Below are 19,246 nucleotides of genomic sequence, written 5' to 3' on the forward strand. Positions count from 1 at the left end.
CGTCCATATCTGCATAGACCCAGAACAACATACTGTGTGTGCCATTCAAAAAGAGACACAATAGAAAAGATCCAAAGAGGTGCGGACTTTGGTTTCTGTTAATGCGCATGATACTGCAGCAGTTGTACTACACCAGCACACTCCAACTCACCTTGAATAAGAGCATCTGCCATGCCATTTTACTACCAGGGGGCGGATGATTAACCAATACACGCCCCAGAGCGCCTGGCACTGGCCAATCAGAGTGCAGCGGGGGCGGACCCAATGGCTACATTCCCACACTTGGTTTCACTTTGCACTTCGGAACATCTCCGTCTTCCATAAAGGCGCTGGTGCAGGTGCTCTGTCTCTTCGGGGGAGGATGCCATAGGAAGGACGGGCAGGGGAAAAAATGAAGGAAAGAGCTGAGAGAGGAGAGCACAGGATATGATAAGCAGGGTATCAGACTGGAAACGGAGGAAATTGAATATGAAAGATTTATTGAAAGGGGCACTTTGAGCTATTATTCCTGGTCGGCAATAGTACTATGATTTGGTATGTGGCCACTTTGATAGCAAGTGTTTTCAGCACCCGAGGAACGGCAGCTCAAGGTGAGTTGAAGTGCAGTATTTTTATTCTGCATCATTTAAGGAAAGGCATATAGGCGTTTCATTTGTCTGTTTTAACAGATGCGTTAAATATCTATGCTTTTATATATAAAGCTATATATTTGATCGGAATATGTGCGTTTTCTGGGATCGAAGCCGTGACTTTAGCGTTAGAGCCATGCTCTACCAGTTGAGCTACATGTATGACAATTAACGCATTTTTTTTTATCATCATATATCCATTCATTTGGGATAAAACTTCACAACGTGTTATTTATAATAGTATTTTCATCATCTCATATTAGGGCATGAGCGAGACAATTGAAGGCGTGTAGGTCGCTGTTACAATCGATTGATGCTCTTTTGATTATTACAAATGCTTTTTTTGTGTGTGTGCCACAAAGAGCGTTTGTGCATTAATCATCCGTGATTTATTGTGAGATTCGAGACGTTAATACAGAATATCACAGATGAAAGACGGTCCAGAATTGCAGTTAGTGTTGAAAAGGGGCGTGCGGCACTGAATGGAGACATGCTGCGATTGTCTGGGCTACTACAGTCTGTCGTGCCTGTTTACACAGGGATATATATGCTCAGTTTTGTGTATTATGATGATAAAAGCTCAGTCGCATGGCTTTAAAACACATATGTGTGTGTATTTAGGAAGAAACGATGTTTATGATATTTTAATTTGCTTGTTTCGCCTCTTTCACTGGTATTATATCATTTCTCGTATATATTTTTCTTATATTTGGAGCCCTTATTTGTTGACGAATGGACTGACTTAACCTTGTATTTCTATCTTTGGCCAAGGGGAGGGGCTATTTCATCCTTTAATTGAAGGGAAACTGGTGAGCTACAGTGATTGACTAATTGAACATACAGTCATTTAAATTATGAAAGTAAATTTGTAATTGACATTTACAAAAGCAGAATTAATAAAAAAAATACAGGTATATATTTCTTGGGCCTATTACACAAAAGAAAAAATAAAAGTTGAAAATATTATTCTTTAACTTTGTCTATTTATAGTCAAATGTGTAAAGTATATAATAGGCTACCTTATTATAATAAAGTATTAAATAAAGTTATCTATACAGTTTAGTGCCACCACTTGGAAAGTGCAGTGAATAAACTCAGTTATTAGTTGTTGTGGGTTGCAACACAAAAAATAACTGTGAAAACCCCCAGGCTTGTTTGAGAGCTTTCAGTCTGCAATTTTATGTTCTCTGTGAAATAACAGTCACAGTCTGTTTCCTGTCTCCCAAATCCAACATCAGCCATTTTGAAGCTGTCGTTTAGGGAGCGTCAAGCACACTGTAATGAGACAATGTTAGCTTACAAGTGGCATCTATTAGGGCTTGAGAAGAGCACAACTTATTGCTTTGAGTTTCTCTGGTTGACAAAATCGTACCGCTGCCCAAACATGCACCTGAGCTACAAAGTTTCTTTGCTTCTTGGGTCTGTCGCATGGCTTTGTTAGCTTCAAGAAAAAAAAATCAGTTTCACATTTGAGACTGAATCACAAAAAGTCTAAGACAATGGTTTATTTGTGAGAGCAAGAAATGCATTTGAGACTCATGAGATGTTGGAAGAGATTATGTGCTGCAACAAAAGCTTAGACAGTCAAGGAAGAAATGATCTAATCAGACCAATGAAGTTCTTGAGGTTCCTGTGAGGAAATATAATGGCAAGAGTTGTTTAAATACCATCAATTTTGGTTATCTGAACATTAAAATAATGTACACATTGTAGTAATAAACTAGATACTATACTTCAAAAAGTATTTACAATTTAGGTACTACATTTTATTGCCCTAGTGATCCTAAAATGAGTAGACTTCTGTGAGTAGATTTAAACATCTCCAGAACCTTTAGAAAACTGTTGAAAAAGGAAAAAATGGAGGAAAAAGGAAATTATACATTTAAAGTGCCGCTATTATGCTATTTTAAAGATTCCTAATTTTGTTTTGGAGGTCTCCAACAATAGTTTAACATGCATCCAAGGTAAAAAAAAACCAAACAAAAAAAAAAAACTTTAATTTTCTCATACATTGCAGATCACCTCATTTCTCAGAGTCTGAAAATAGTTAGTTTGAAGATTTAGTCTCTGTAACCCCTCCTTTCTGTGAGCCTACTCTGCTCTGATTGGCCAGATGGCTCAGTCTGTTGTGATTGGTCTACCACTTACAGCGTGGGTCGGAAACAAAACGCTTATTACCATATCTGAATTTCAGCTCCGGAACCTTCCTCAGCGCTTGATACACAGTGATACAAACAATGGCATTGGTTTTTCCGCACCAATTCCAACGCAAGTCCTCATCCTTTTGAAGTGCATGCAAAGTGGATTTGCAGCACTGAAAACAGCATCTTCTTGGCATGTCAACAACATGGACCAAACTCTTCCAGGCCTCATATACAACTACAGTGCTTGAGTGCAGGTCAAAGTAGACATTATTGGCTGGAATTATGCAAATTTGACAGATTGTTACCTAGGTATGTAACAGGAAGTGAGACCGGAATTGCTGACAACTCGTTTCAGAAGTTCAGAATCGATTCTTTCTTTTAGGAGACAATAACTTTAATTGTCATGCGTTTTTATCTTTAAATCTATATTACACACTGCATGAAAGGTAATATTCAAAAAAAGCATAATAGGGGCACTTTAAACTAGAAATATCAGATATACTATTAGATAAGAGCCCATTTATGGTCATATAATAGTAAAAAAGCCAACTCATACGTTCAGCTGGATTGTCATCTCAGTTTGAACAGAGTTTATCAGAAAAGTGAAGTAATGGTGGTGAGCAAAGAGTATGTTTTCCACACCAAACATCATCCTCTGCATTGAAGCCACAGAGAATTACAATAAGCAGGGCCAGCAAAAGTCTCCGTCTTAATAAAGCTGTGAAGAGCAGCTCTTGGCACAGTTTGCACATTGTCGGTAATGGACACCTCTGGCAAAGCTCCCTTCCCCCTTACCTTGCCAAGCAGTATTTGTCTGACCTGCAGCCTTCTGACCGTTGGGTGCAACCACTTGTCCCAGTTCAGGGAGAGTGAAAACTGACGACTTACTGAGATCCTTGGTTACGGCTTTACATGTCTACTGTGTATCCATGATTCTAGGGAGAATCTGTATCATATATATATTATTATTACTAATTCTTAAATATCATTGTTTTTGGGGAGTCACAATGCATGACATTTTACAACCTGAACTAACCTTGCTTTATCATAAATGTCAGATTAAAAATATTATTACTGTAAGAGATTTATTGACCTTGACTGTCATGAGGGTCTGCAGGGGTCCTCTATTGCATAATTTCCTGTTGTAAGGGTGTGGATTGCATTTGAAACATATTTTAAAGTAAATGTAATAAATTAATCACTATGACAAAATGAGCATCTTGCCTGACCCTCTTAAGGGCTTTTCACACTTGAAATAGTTAACCCTGGGTCATTCTAAACCCGGGTAAACAGAATTGTGGGTTATCTTGCTTCACGTTTCAGACTGCTCATAATTTATGTGGGGTTAACAATTAATCCTGGGTATTCATAAACTGACATTTCACATGGTACATTCCTAAACTCTGGGTTAACATTCTTATTTGCGGTGTCATTGTCATTGATTGGTCGAACGCAGCATGCGACCTGTTTACATAAAAGCTCTAGCATGTGAATATGAGGCACGTGATTGGGTGCCTGTTGCTAAGCGTCTAGCAAAAGTGGTGCTAACCCTGCTCCAGAGTAGGGTTTCATATCCCTGGATAAAAAGCGGTGCTAACCGTACATCCTTTACACAAGATTAAAAGCAATGTTTAGAACGAATATAATCCAGGGTTAAAGGATTAGTCCACTTTTAAATAAACTTTTCCTGATAACTTCCTGATAAATTACTCACCCCCATGTCATCCAAGATGTTCATGTCTTTCTTTCTTCAGTCGAAAAGAAATGAAGGTTTTTGATGAAAACATTCAAGGATTATTCTCCTTATAGTGGACTCATGGCCTCCAAACAGTTGAAGGTCAAAATTACAGTTTCAGTGCAGCTTCAAAGGGCTTTAAACGATACCAGATGAGGAATAAGGGTCTTATCTAGCGAAATGATCGGTCATTTTCGAAAAAATACAACTGTATATGCTTTATAACAGTTGTATACCGCCCTTGAACGTATACCGCCCTGCGTCTCAATCAGCTCCCTAGGTCGTGAATCAGTATATCATGAAAGTGAATGTGGCCGACTCCCTGATCAGTGCCCTGACTACTGAACTAGGGAGCTGATTGAGACACACGGCCGGTTTCCGCATTCTTCAAAACGCTTACGCTGTATGTCCTATGCCTTTCCTGTTCTACTTTTCTGATAAACGAAACTGGCGCTGCGTTCATTCCGTAAGTAGAATAGGAAAGGCGTAGGACATACAGCGTAAGCGTTTTGAAGAATGCGGAAACCGCAAGTACGTTCAAGGCGATTTTTTGTGTTTATAAAGCATACAGTTGTATTTTTTTCGAAAATGACCGATTGTTTCGCTAGATAAGACCCTTATTCCTCGTCTGGTGTCGTTTAAAGCCCTTTAAAGCTGCACTGAAACTGTAATTTTGACCTTCAACCGTCTGGAGGCCAATGAAGTCCACTATAAGGAGAATAATCCTGGAATGTTTTCATCAAAAACCTTAATTTCTTTTCGACTGACGAAAGAAAGACATGAACATCTTGGATGACATGGGGGTGAGTAAATTATCAGGAAAAGTTTATTTAAAAGTGGACTAATCCTTTAAGCGCAGTGTGAAAAGCCCTTTACTGATGCTAAAATGTACTGATGCTAAATGTAGCCCTCAAAAGTATCGTCACCACAACTTAAATGTATTAGTTTCCAGAACTTTTATTAGGCCAACCAATCATTTTGAATGCAACCGATGACTAAACATTTTTTCAGTTGCAGACTTTTTTTATAATGTTGAAAAAGCCATGAGATATCTATAGGTTTCCACTGTCAGCCTGTACGGGTCAGTCAGTAAAGGCACAGTGCTGCTGTCAGCCCTTGTGAGATGTAGTGGTGTTTTAGGCTGAGCTGAGACAGTAGCTCCTGCTAAAGTTGGGCGCGCTGCCACGGCGCTGCCTACATCCTCTCCCAGTCTCACCTTACAGTCTGTCTCCTTCCAGTCCTCCATCAGCTGGGGCTCCGTCGGTACGACTCGTGCCGTTTCCCTCACCGCCATGAAATATTCAACAGTCCGCTCAGACACACAGGACTTCACAATGCACTACATTAGAAGAGCCCTTTGCACTCGACTGCGCACTGCTGTGGAGACTCTCCTCATTAAAATGAGCTCTTATATACTGATGCATTAGCAAGCTATTTGTTGCACTCGGTAGCGATATGCATTGGGCTAATTTTCCACCACATATCTCTTCGAATTGTTCCTGTGAAATATTACACTGATGGCTTTGTGTTTAGGAGATAGCAAGCACAAGAATCTCCGTTCCTCCCTCAGGGACACTTTACTATCTTCGGCTCTCACTTTCCCTCGGGCGTAGCTACTTTATAGAGGAGAACTCCACAGTGGAGGTGCTGTATTGTACGCCGAATCGGCCGGCTTCATTATTCATCATATTTTAGATGACGTCTTATTAAGAAGATACCTTGCATTGTTCTGCGTGGTGGGTGTGTCGTCATGCTTTCTGATCTTATCGTACCTCAGTGTAATGTGGAAAAAGATGCTGATGCTTTGCTTTTGTTTTCCTCAAGATGGGATTTCCTGCTGAGAATGTGCATTTCTTCCTCTGCTGTCATCAGTTTTAAGCGTAACTGTAATCAAATGCCATTCCAACATTCCAGGCATCTTCATGTCTGGTGCGGTAAACTGTACGTCCTTAGACTCTGTGTACCTGCCTCTGTTTGCGTTCCTCCTGTATTTGAGCTCTTTATAAGCTTTATTGATTTACTGAGATTATACTGCATGTCTAAATAAAGATGGCCTGGTGGCTTGGAGGACAGTTTGAGGGAATTTAGGCCCAGTTAAAGGAACTGTTACTTAGGCAATTATTGTGTTACACATCATATCTTGTGTGTGCTATTTAATTTCATTTAAAGGTGCCATAGAATGCTTTTTCACAATATGTAATATAAGTCTAAGGTGTCCCCTGAATGTGTCTGTGAAGTTTCAGCTCAAAATACCCCATAGATTTTTTTAAATAAATTTTTGTAACTGCCTATTTTGGGGCATCATTAAATATGAGCCGATTCAGGCTGCGTCCCCGCCCCCGAGCTCGTGACTCTAATACATTGCATAAACAAAGTTCACACAGCTAATATAACCCTCAAAATGGATCTTTACAAAGTGTTCGTCATGCAGCATGTCTAATCGCGTAAGTACAGTGTTTATTTTGATGTTTACATTGATTCTGAATGAGTTTGATAGTGCTCCGTGGCTAACGGGCTAATGCTACACTGTTGGAGAGATTTATAAAGAATGAAGTTGTGTTTATGAATTATACAGACTGCAAGTGTTTAAAAATGAAAATAGCGACGGCTCTTGTCTCCGTGAATACAGTAAGAAACGATGGTAACTTTAACCACATTTAACAGTACATTAGCAACATGCTAACGAAACATTTAGAAAGACAATTTACAAATATCACTAAAAATATCATGTCAGTTATTATCACTCCATCTGCCATTTTTCGCTATTGTTCTTGCTTGCTTACCTGCATAAAGTCTGATGACTCGGCTGTGCAGCTCCAGACGTTAATACTGGCTGCCCTTGTGTAATGCCTTGAACATGAGCTGGCATATGCAAATATTGGGGGCGTACATAATAATGATCCCGACTGTTGCGTCACAGTCTGTGTTATATTGAGATTCGCCTGTTCTTCGGAGGTCTTTTAAACAAATGAGATTTACATAAGAAGGAGGAAACAATAGAGTTTGAGACTCACTGTATGTCATTTCCATGTACTGAACTCTTGTTATTCAACTATGCCAAAGTAAATTCAATTCTCAATTCTATGGCACCTTTAATGAAGGTAATATAAAATAATTAGTGCTGTCAATCGATAAAAAAGTAATTAATCACACATTTTTTCTGTAATTGTGATTAATCGCACCTAACATTAACGTTTTTTTGTATTGTAATAATTTCACATTTAACCACCAAATTAATTTAGAAATAACATAAAGACAGTGTATTTTAAATATTTGATCTAACAGGTAGGAAATATACAGAAATTGAATAAAGTTATCAAACACTTCACAGCATTCACTGCATAAATTATTAATTAAATATAGATTAATCCTTATTAAAGCTACATAAGTGATTCAGTCAAGAGCAGTGAGTGATTTTCTCTTTGTCTTTTGTTCTTTGATTAAAGTACTTTGAATAAAGTTACAGTGATGTACGGTCGTTTAAGACTTTAACTCATTTAAGACTCTGCTTACAAGAAAACTCTACAAATCAGGCATTTTGGCATACTTTTGTGTGTTTTTTTGTCCGTTCATGCGCGAAAGACAACTCATTGTGGCCGGTGCGCTGTCTGAAGCGGCTTTTTGTGCACATGAGTCGTGTGTGTCTGTCACACAGACAGGAGATTCACAAACAGCACACCAGTACAGATTTAAGTTCTTTTCTTTTTTTTTTGCGTCTTATCGCGCTTGAATGGTTTAATAGCACTTGAAAGAATGATAGCGTAATCATATAATGTAATGTAACGCTAGCTAAAGGATGATGAAAAAATGGATGTTGTGTTAAATATTTTAATATGTAAACTGGAAGAAATAATTACATACGTTAACACGTTAATCTTAACAGCCCTAAAAAAAATACTAATAAATGGGCAAGTGACAAGGCCAGCTAGAAAAAATCTTACTGTTGAACAAATTCTTTCTTCAAATTTCGCCTACTCAAGCATTGTTATTTATGATTAAAGTAGCCTATTTCGAAACCAGTGCCTAGTTGGAGATCTTTAGCATACGGTGGCATCAAATCCATGTTCAGGCTAGGAACAGATTGGTAAGTTTAGAGACACCATCCTCCAGATGGGCCACGGCGATGAGTTTGCGATGCACTCCATCAGATGGACACCTACGACCCTGTTACAGTGATGGCGGCTTGTGTTTCTATTGAGCAAAGCGGCCATCTGGTGTCCCAGAGGTCTCTTATTTCATCAACTTTTTCTTTTGTGCTAGAGTCATGGAGAGGGCACTATTACTTTTATCATGCAATACTGAGTGTATTTGCTTCAATTCAACCATAAAGTTACCTCAAAATGCTCTTGACTATATTCCCTTAATGTTTAGAGTTCACCTGATTCACAAATATGAGCTGCATTGTATTAAGAGGTAGTTACCCTGTTGAAAAAACCATCATATGCTGGTTAGGTATGTTTCTGAAGCATGGGAGCTGGTCTGAGCTGGTTTATGCTGGTCCTTAGTTGGTCATGAGCTGGTTTAAGCTGGTCAAGTGCTGTTACCTCAGCTGGTCCTAAACAACTAGCTCCAGCTCAGGACCAGCTTAAACCAGCCCATGACCAACTAAGAACCAGCATAAACCAGCTGCCATGCTTCAAAACATATCTGACCAGCAAATGCTGTTTTTTTCAAAAGGTTAGTCATCATTTTGCTGATAAAACAGCTTCTACACATCTGAAAAGGCTTTCCAGTGCATGCTGGAAGAACATGGATTCAAGAATTTTCATCAGTGAGGCCAGTTAGAAAATATATGTCCACCACACTGGAATGTAGTATTTCTACTGTATATCTTCACTTGCACTGATGTTTTTACCCAGGTCGCTCATCCTCACGCCATGTGTTGCTTTCTTTGGCCAGCTCTGACACATTGCTCTCTGAGAAGTGACCTTCATCATGTACAGGCTGGCATTCAATTACAGATTTGTCAGTGGCCTGTGCAGCCGAGTGGGTTAGTGTCCTTGAGAACCCACCTCTGCTCTGTTCTCCATTTGATTGCCTATTCATGATGTGTCCCAATGTCCCTGTTGGCAGGGAGACTAACGCTGCCTCTTGGCGCACAGATTACGCTTGATCCCAGGAATAGACGGTTTTGCTGCTGATGTGCCGAGTAATTGCTATCATATAGTATTAGTTTATGCCATTTGTGAGCGTGGTGTAATCTGTATAACTGCATCTAATTATGATGAATATAAACAAATTTACTCGTCAGCTTTCAGCATTTTGGCATTAGTTTATTCATCCTGATAATGGATAATTCCATCTGCTGGTGGAAAGGGTTTTTAAGTTCGGGATTGTCTGAGCTTTAGTTACCATTCAGCTTGCTGTTTGTGTCTCAGAATGGGAGGGAGTCACACTGCTGAGAGCTCCCCTTTGAGTCGACTCATTCATGGATTTTAGTGGTTTATAGTCTGTTTATAGTCTGATTCTGTAATGTTTGATATCAATGTTTTGTGTGGAACCAGCATTGAGTGAATAAGATCAGATGATTTAATTAGCTGTGACAAATTCATAATGAATGGCATTTCTTAAAGGGTTAGTTCACCCTCATGTCGCTCCAAACCCGTAAGACATTCGTTCATCTTTGGAACACAAATTAAGATCTTTTTGATGAAATTTGAGAGCTTTCTGTACCTCCATTGACAATGCAACTACCACTTTCAAGCCCCAGAAAGGTAGTAAAGACATCATAAAATAATCCATGTAATCCAAAAACATAATTTCTCACTTTATTTACAAAATATTAATGGCCAACACGCGTTCACGAGAGCACCACGATGCATGCATGTTGTGTTGACGCGAGAGCAGACGTTGTTGTGTGAAGGTACGTCGGAGATTAATATTTTGTAAATAAAGTGGTAAATTATGCTCTAGTGTCGCCACTAAACCACTAGTCACATGGATTACTTTAATGATGTATTTACTACCTTTCTGTGGCTTGAAAGTGGTAGTTGCGTAGGCTGTCAATGGAGGGACAGAGAGCTCTCAGATGTCATCACTTAATAACCCACATCGTTGGTCCATGTCTTTCTTTTTTTCTGCAAAACATTTAAGACGATATTTTAAAGAATGTTGCTAATTTAACAGTTTTGATTACCATTTATTTCCTTGGTATGACAAAAAATAAAAAAATAAGTAAATGAAATGATAAAGACAAAAAGATGGAAGATGGATCAGTGATGTTCAAGATATAAGACAAGAATCATATATATATATATATATATATATATATATATATATATATATATAGGGTTTTTGTATTTTATTGAAGAAAAAAAAAGACCTAGATGACCTCAAACGAAACAGACATGGACTAAATGCCACAAATTTCTAATTTGCATCTTTGAAATCAAGATTTTTTTTCCTGTAAATATTTGATGTAAGTAGACTGTCTTCTGTACAAATGTTGCATTTTCCAACAATGAATAATTTACCAGGGACTAGTAATTCCCTCATTTGAATAGGGATCTTTAGAGGGATGCTGCTGGAGTTCCATCCTTGATTTCCTGTTAAGACTATAAGCATAGACTGGGAAAGCATTTTGTTTAGTTCCATGTTGTTGTTTTTTTTATTTTATTTTTTTAATAATAGGTCTGCATAAATAATGATTTGGATGATATCTCAACACACTCTTTTAAAAATAGAGCACGAGAGCTTGAAGTACAGTATCTCACAGAGGTGAGTACACCCCTGACATTTTTGTAAATATTTTATTATATCTTTTCATGTGACAACACTGAAGAAATGACACATTGCTACAATGTAAAGTAGTGAGTGTACAGCTTGTATAACAGTGTAAATTTGCTGTCCCCTCAAAATAACTCAACACACAGCCATTAATGTCTAAACCGCTGGCCACAAAAGTGAAAATGTCCAAATTGGGTCCAAAGTGTCAATATTTAGTGTGGCCACCATTATTTTCGAGCACTGCCTTAACCCTCTTGGGCATCGAGTTCACCAGAGCTTCACAGGTTGCCACTGGAGTCCTCGTCCACTCCTCCATGACGACATTACGGAGCTGGTGGATGTTAGAGACCTTGCGCTCCTCCATCTTCTGTTTGAGGATGCCCCACAGATACTCAATAGGGTTTAGGTACCCTCAGCTTCTTCTAGCAAGGCAGTGATCGTCTTGGAGGTGTATTTTGGGTCGTTATATTGGAATACTGCCCTGCGGCCCAGTCTCCGAAAGGAGGGGATCATGCTCTGCTTCAGTATGTCACAGAACATGTTGGCATTCATGGTTCCCTCAATGAACTGTAGCTCCCCAGTGCCGGCACCACTCATGCAGCCCCAGACCATGACACTCCCACCACCATGCTTGACTGTAGGCAAGACACACTTGTATTTGTACTCCTCACCTGGTTGCCGCCACACACGCTTGACACCAACTGAACCAAATAAGTTTATCTTGGTCTCATCAGACCACAGGACATGATTCCAGTAATCCATGTCCTTAGTCTGCTTGTCTTTAGCAAACTGTTTGTGGGCTTTCTTGTGCATCATCTTTAGAAGAGGCTTCCTTCTGGGACGACAGCCAGTGTGCGGCCTATGGTCTGAGCACTGACAGGCTGACCCCACCCCTTCAACCTATTCTATTCAACCAGTCTATTTCCCAAACACAACCTCTGGATATGACGCTGAGCACATGCACTCAACTACTTTGGTCGACCATGGCGAGGCCTGTTCTGAGTGGAACCTGTCCTGTTAAACCGCTGTATGGTCTTGGCCACCATGCTGCAGCTCAGTTTCAGGGTCTTGGCAATCTTCTTATAGCCTACGCCATCTTTATGTAGAGCAACAATTCTTTTTTTCAGATCCTCAGAGTTCTTTGCCATGAGGTGCCATGTTGAACTTCCAGTGACCAGTATGAGTAAGAGCGATAACACCAAATTTAACACCTGCTTCTCATTCACACCTGAGACCTTGTAACACTAACGAGTCACAGACACCAGGGAGAGAAAATGGCTGATTAGGCCTAATTTGGACAATTTCATTTAGGGGTGTACTCACTTTTGTGGCCAGCAGTTTAGACATTAATGGCTGTGTGTTGAGTTATTTTGAGGGGACAGAAAATTTACACTGTTATACAAGCTGTACACTCACTACTATACATTGTAGCAAAGTGTCATTTCTTTAGTGTTGTGACATGAAAGGATATAATAAAATATTTACAAAAATGTGAGGGGGGTACTCACTTCTGTGAGATACTGTATATGGATGTTCGGTTTGAACACCTCAGCATATGCATATGACACACATTGACAGTATTAATCTACTGGTCTAATAAAGGGAAAAAAATGCAAGGTTCTCTGAACCATAACAGTTGAGTTAAGACCTCAACCACTGATATATAACACAAATATCCGCCCCATTCGGATCACCAAGGACCCATATAATGCAGTGTAAATGTGTGGTATGAGTGATGGTTGTGTTTATATGCGCTGAAAGGGTCATGTGTCTTTGTTGTGCCTTTGGGAGTGAAAGCAGACACAAGTGGATTAAGGGGTGAGTGGTCACATGAGTTGAGCTGATACTAGGGTCCAGCACCTTTAATCCTCATGTTTCCTGCCTGCCATACAGTCATTTGCATTTTGCAGTCTGTTTTAAGCCCTTCTTTGAGCTAAATAACTGGAGATTTCTTACCAAACCATAGCCTATAATGTGTAATCCATACAGTAGGGTGTAAAAATTGCTATGACATTCTGTTCGATTTATTGGGGTTAGGGATTTTTTTACTAAATGATACAAACATAATTATGAAATCTGAATTTTGAGTACAGTTTGATTCATTTTAATTAATAAGACTGATTATTATTTTCAAAATCTTGCTAAATTCTGTTATAAGTCGCACTGGTGCCAATACAAATGTGCGTTCACACCATGTCGTAATTATTGCAATTACGTGATTTCAACCAAAGTCCCTTCAAGACAAGTCATTTCACTCGGCGGCCATCTTTGAAACGCATCTCGGGCATATAAGTGCAGCTCCTTTCTCTTTGAATAGGGAAACATCAAATTCTCCAAAGCTGTTTGTCAAGCTTTCGATTAAATTTCATATTTGAAATCACCAACGAAATCTGACAACAACTGTCTCATAAATTTAGTTTCTAAACACTCGAATCATGACAAAAAAACTGTATTTTTCAGGCTGGATCAACAACGCGCATGCGCAGTCCTAAATGCGCGTCTCTTCTGTCTCATTTCGGAGTCACGCATCTGACTGTTTCTATAGGAACCGGAGCTTCTAACAGCCGCTGCAGTGATGCGATGACTTTACCAATCTGTGATTGGCTCTTATTTAGAAGGCAGGACTTTCTGCCATATTGCGCATTGCACTTTCTCCCATTCAAAACAATACGAGTGACGCGTCTTGTGTTATTCTATAGTCTTTAGGTGCGTCCCAATTCGCGTACTTGTGCACTATTCTATGACGTTTATGACTATTCTATGAAGTATAAATAGTGCAAGTAGTGCATCCACACTGAAAATTCCAAAAAGAAAAAGTACACTTTAAATACCCGGATGATGCACTAAAATAACGGATAAAACGAAGTGTGGAATGTTGGACACTTCATGCACTCAACTGTCGCAGCTTTAATTACGTATTGGAGGGGGTATCAGACTCCATTGTTAAATGACAAAATAACCTTATACAATTCACGCACTACATGGATGAGTACATAGTGCATAAGTACATAGTGTATAAGTGCATAGTGCATAGTATGTCATTTGGGACGCAACTTTTGTTTCAACTTGTAAAAAGCTTGATGTTGCAGATTTATTTAGGTGTTGATAGTGGTGCCATAGAAATGCATTCCCAGTCCGAGGTGGACAGCTCCAAATACTATTGACTTTAAGCAGCAGCTGCTGACACAACGGCAAAGGCATTCTGGCATTCAGTTGTGCATGCGCGAATTTAACTTTTTGTACTATGTAAAATGATTAAATGATCCATTACGCCGTCCTCTTTGTTGTTGCTTAGCGATTTTTGTGTTCTTTAGCTACAGCAGTTGACAGTTTACTTCCAGTCGATGTTGCCGTTCCATCAACAGCTCTTGCTTAAAGTCCCTACTTATCGTTATCTTGAGACCATGGCAATTACAACATGGTTGAACGCAGACTCGAAATTATGCATTTCTATGGCAACACTATCAACGGCAAAATGGATCTGCAGCAGTCATGTAGTACAGCGATCACGTGTTACAAGTCAGAGTTCTCAGAAAATGCCGTTCACAAGTTGTAATTATGAGTTCTACGAGGACGTGAACGCATTTTACAAGTCAGAATCTCGTAATTACGGCAATCCCAACATGACGCGATGACTCCTTAAGTCTCTTTGATTAGGCGCGGCCATTTCAGTTGTGTACTATTCGAAATATGAAATGGCAAATGCTCCAAATACGGAACGAAACAGAGTCAATTGACCAGCACGGGCCAATTATCAGAACAGACAAATGGACGCAGAGCAGGTGCATTTACTCGCAGATCATGATACAGAAGCGTTAAAAGCGTTCACAGTTTGTAAGCTGGAGGTTTTCTGAAAGCTCACACGTGTACCACGTGGCCGCTGTAGATTCATTTAGGTGTTGATAGTGTTGCCATAGAAACACATAATTCCCAGTCCGAGGACATGAACAGCTCAGAATCAAGTGGCAACCTCCCCCAGTTTCTCTTGAAGCCAATACGGAAGTGACTGCAATTCATCGACTGGCCGCTAGGGACAGGCTCCAAAAGAGAGCAGAATCTCATTGACCCCCATGTTAAAATGGGCAACTTTACAGCAGAAAAAACATGTTTACAGCTGATACAAATTGTGGTTTTGGTCTATACTGCTAAGCCTTAAAGTTCTGCATAATTAAGGGCATGTTCACTTGAGTGACAGGTGAATTGCGCTGCTGTCTGTGAGCAGTCACAGACGCTGAATTTGCTGAATTTGGCATCTGAATTTGGCATCTCTGCCTGTTTGTGGTTTTTCAGGATTATTTTATATAATTATAAAATAATATGGCTTCCTGCGTTAATGATCGAGACTCGAGACAGATGTGCATCTGTGTAGACGTGCACATATGTGGAAGATATACAGAACACATGTTGTTGGATCATCTTGGCATTGGCAAGTTTTGTTTGTGAGATTTACTACAATGACAATGGCGGGAGGATGTAAAACTCCGACAGCACTGCTTGGATATTATAACTAAAACTGCTGCATTTTGAAAAATTATACTTTTTTATACGGGCTCATTTGTTTGTGAGATATATGAATATATATAATTTTACAATATAATCGCTGCTCAGGTTGAATAATTTCTTGAAGAACGATGATCAGTTACTGATTACAAATTGCATGATTACAAATCTCTTAGATTACACATTTTTGGTAATGTAATCTGACTACTTCTGGATTACTTTTGTGCTAACCCTTATTTGATGTCACATATATTGTAGGATACTCTTGTACAATTTTGACAGATACAAAGAAAAAATATATTCCATATATTCTCAAAATTCTGTATAAAGACATAATGCTGCATAAAAGCCAGACCAAACTATGCCTGCTCTGATCCACCTCAGTTCCTATAGTGTCAAAGTATACAGTTGAAATTGCTGTGTAAAGCATGTATTCCACCTCTGAGCAGCATTAAAAAGTCTGTGTAAAGACACCTAAATGCCACTTCAGAAGCGCTTCTGTGCCACATTTGCAGTGTAAATTTGGCATAATGTACCTGTTAGTGTTTGCTGATAGTAACAGTGAATAAAACAAAATCACATCTTATGATTTTAAAACATATTTACCAAAAATAAAGTACATATAGAAAACAGCAACATTACAAAAACAAATATTCTTGTTGTTGCTGATTTCTGTACACGATTCCACACCCCTCCCCCTCACCGCCGGAAAAACGTAAAGATTCACAAACGTATATAAACAGCAGGTTTATTATGAAAAAAATATAAACGTAAAAAAAAATGAAAAATTAGGAGAATCAATGAATTGTGAACAACTTACTGCCATTGTGTAAATAATATGTAACCCATAAAAAAGTAACTGTAGTCTGATTATGAGTATTTTAATTAGTTTACTCTAATTACAAGTACTTGATTTTTGGAATCTGATTATGTAATCCAGATTACATGTAATCCATTACTACCCAGCTTTGTATCTAAGATACATAGATAGCTCCTTTGCCTGCAAACATGATCACGTCGTGCTAGGCGGGCGTGGTTTAGCAACCAGGCACCTCAGTTTCAAACACGTCCCACCTCTTTGCCCATTTTCAGTTATCCGGGAGTGACGTGCGGTGACGTCCATATTTTTTTACAGTCTATGCTCCGAATACAACGTCACGTGTTGTCATCTCAATATTAAGGTAATTATGAGGTGGCGTGAACGGAGCAATGGTTTTACCTGCGGTTGCCATAGTTTACAAATACCACTAAAAGTGTCGATACTAGTTATGATTAAGTTTCAAGAAGGCAAATGAACTGTAGAGCATATGATGATCTACTGGTGAATGTGCATTTTGAATTAGCCTAAATATGTAATATTATTGGTAACTGCTCTTACTTGTTAGATACAATATATCACCATTGTTACTGGTTTCTGTCCTTACATTTTTCATTTTATAGACCACTGGTGCTATCAAATTATCTGCAGAATACAAATGCAAGACTGGTGCGCCACAGTGAGGTAATGAGTAGGATTTGATAAATATTTAGAACACTAAAAATAAAAGTATTAATGTTTTCTAATTCTGATTCAAAGGATCAGAGAAAGAGACTACCATTACAAGTGGATTTCAGTGGGAAGAAAAATAAACTGTTAAAAAAGTATTATAATAGCAGCTATAAAAATAAGCTGTCTAAATATAGCTATACTGCTAGTTAGCAGATAAAGTGAAGTGTTAATTATGTGCAATATACAAATCTTGATCTTGCAACATTTATATTACAGTATGTACACTCCTATCTGGGCAGAAGTGTTACAAGATGACAATTAGGCCATTCTAACAAGGCTAAACGTGGGACTCCCTGACCCAAATTTATGGCTTGCTGAAATGCTCTTTGTGAACCTGCTCTGGGCTGGTCATGTGCAGATTGTAGTGAGTTTATGGATATGCATGCGCCCTGTTGGTCTCTTATTAAAGCTAAGCTGCTCACTTTGTGGTGCTTTGCAGTCTTCTGCACTCACAATAGTAGAGCGGATTCCAGGGCCCAGGTCCGTGACTGGAGGGTCCAGCTCTACTTTAGGAGTAATTTGATTAAATCTGCACTGTTTCAGTCCGAAAGCTGTGTGAGCTAAATCAAATAAAGTGGATTAACTCTTCCACTGGATAAAGCTGATTTAACTGGTAAACACTGTTGCATATGACTATGAGTTTGGTTGAAAATCGAGAAACAGTTCTTATTTTTATTACAAATACTGGAATTTTTATAAATTTTTATATATTTTTTATAAATTAGTGATTTCCACAATGTTTAGTTGCATATGCAGTTCTGAAACATCCGTATTTTTCTGCAGATGTGGACTGAACACCAAAAATAGCGTTTCCTGCGCTGCTATTTTTGATTGAATACTGAATCTATGCTTTTACAGAAGACTGGACAATGTGAAATAATACAAAGTAATTGGGCAGCACATCGTTCTTTGCTCTTGCTGACTGCATGCAACAACTAATGTACGCACAAATGTAGTCTGATTCATGAATGAACGACTCACAAATCAGTGTCATGAGTTTTTGGATTGAATTTGCTCGGTTTGATACATTCAACAATGCATCATACTGGAGGTGTAGTTTATTGTGAGGGAAAACAGTTGGGTACCATAGTTACCCATTAATTTCTAAGGGTGAAATGAAGAGTTATTTCTATGTCTTCAGATCTACTAGACATAGAAATGTGTTTTTTTTTTTTTTTTTTTTTTATGTGACTGAAAGATGTCTCTTATGCTCAGCAAGGCTGTGTTTATTTGATCAAAAATACAGTAAAAACAGCAATATTGTGAAATGTTCTATTTAAAAATATTTTGAATATATTTTAAAATGTTCTTTATTCATGAATTTTCAGCATCATTACTCCAGTCTTCGGTGTCACATCATTCAGAAATCATTCTAATATGCTGATTTGGTCCTCAAGAAACATTTCTTATTATTATCAGTGCTGAAAACAGTTAATTTATTTTTTTGGTGGAAATAGTAATACATTTTCTTAAGAAATCTTCAATGAATATAAAGTTAAAGGTTAAAGCATTTATTTAAAGAGAAATCTTTTGTAATGTTATACATGACTTTACTGTCACTTGAGATCAATTTAACGCATCCTTGCTGAATAAAAGTATTAATATTTTTAAATAAAATCTTACTGACTCCAAACTTTTGAATGGTAGTGTAAGTCCGCTCAGGTCATCACTTACTCACTGAACCGCAAGGCATTCATTTTGTTAGGTTAAAGGGTTAGTTGACCCAAAAATGAAAATTCTGTCATTTATTACTCACCCTTGTGTCGTTCCACACCCGTAAGACCTTCGTTAATCTTTGGAACGCAAATTAAGATATTTTTGTTGAAATCCGATGGCTCCTTGAGGCCTTCATAGGGAGCAATGACATTTCCTCTCTCAAGATCCATAAAGGTACTAAAAACATATTTAAATTAGTTCATGTGAGTACAGTGGTTCAATATTAATATTATAAAGCGCAGAGAAT

General features: G+C 38.5%; 1 protein-coding gene across 7 annotated transcripts in view; it reads left to right on the forward strand.

Moving 5' to 3' along the window:
* The first annotated feature begins 230 nt into the window (after window positions 1-230).
* igsf9ba (immunoglobulin superfamily, member 9Ba) overlaps window positions 231-19,246 on the forward strand; it is an 83,044-nt gene continuing 64,028 nt past the window's right edge. For 3 of the 7 annotated variants that reach the window (XR_007180415.1, XR_007180416.1, XM_048160990.1), the window contains exon 1: window positions 231-590. Coding sequence is in view for 5 of the 7 variants with exons in the window: in XM_048160990.1 (XP_048016947.1) it covers window positions 527-590 (64 nt within the window). In the remaining 2 variants the exon portion in view is untranslated. The remainder of the gene's footprint in view (window positions 591-19,246) is intronic. The other 4 variants (XM_048160987.1, XM_048160988.1, XM_048160993.1 and 1 more) reach the window with 3 other exon arrangements.

Source organism: Megalobrama amblycephala, linkage group LG16 (genome assembly GCF_018812025.1).
Source record: "Megalobrama amblycephala isolate DHTTF-2021 linkage group LG16, ASM1881202v1, whole genome shotgun sequence".
Classification (NCBI taxonomy): Eukaryota; Metazoa; Chordata; class Actinopteri; order Cypriniformes; family Xenocyprididae; genus Megalobrama; species Megalobrama amblycephala.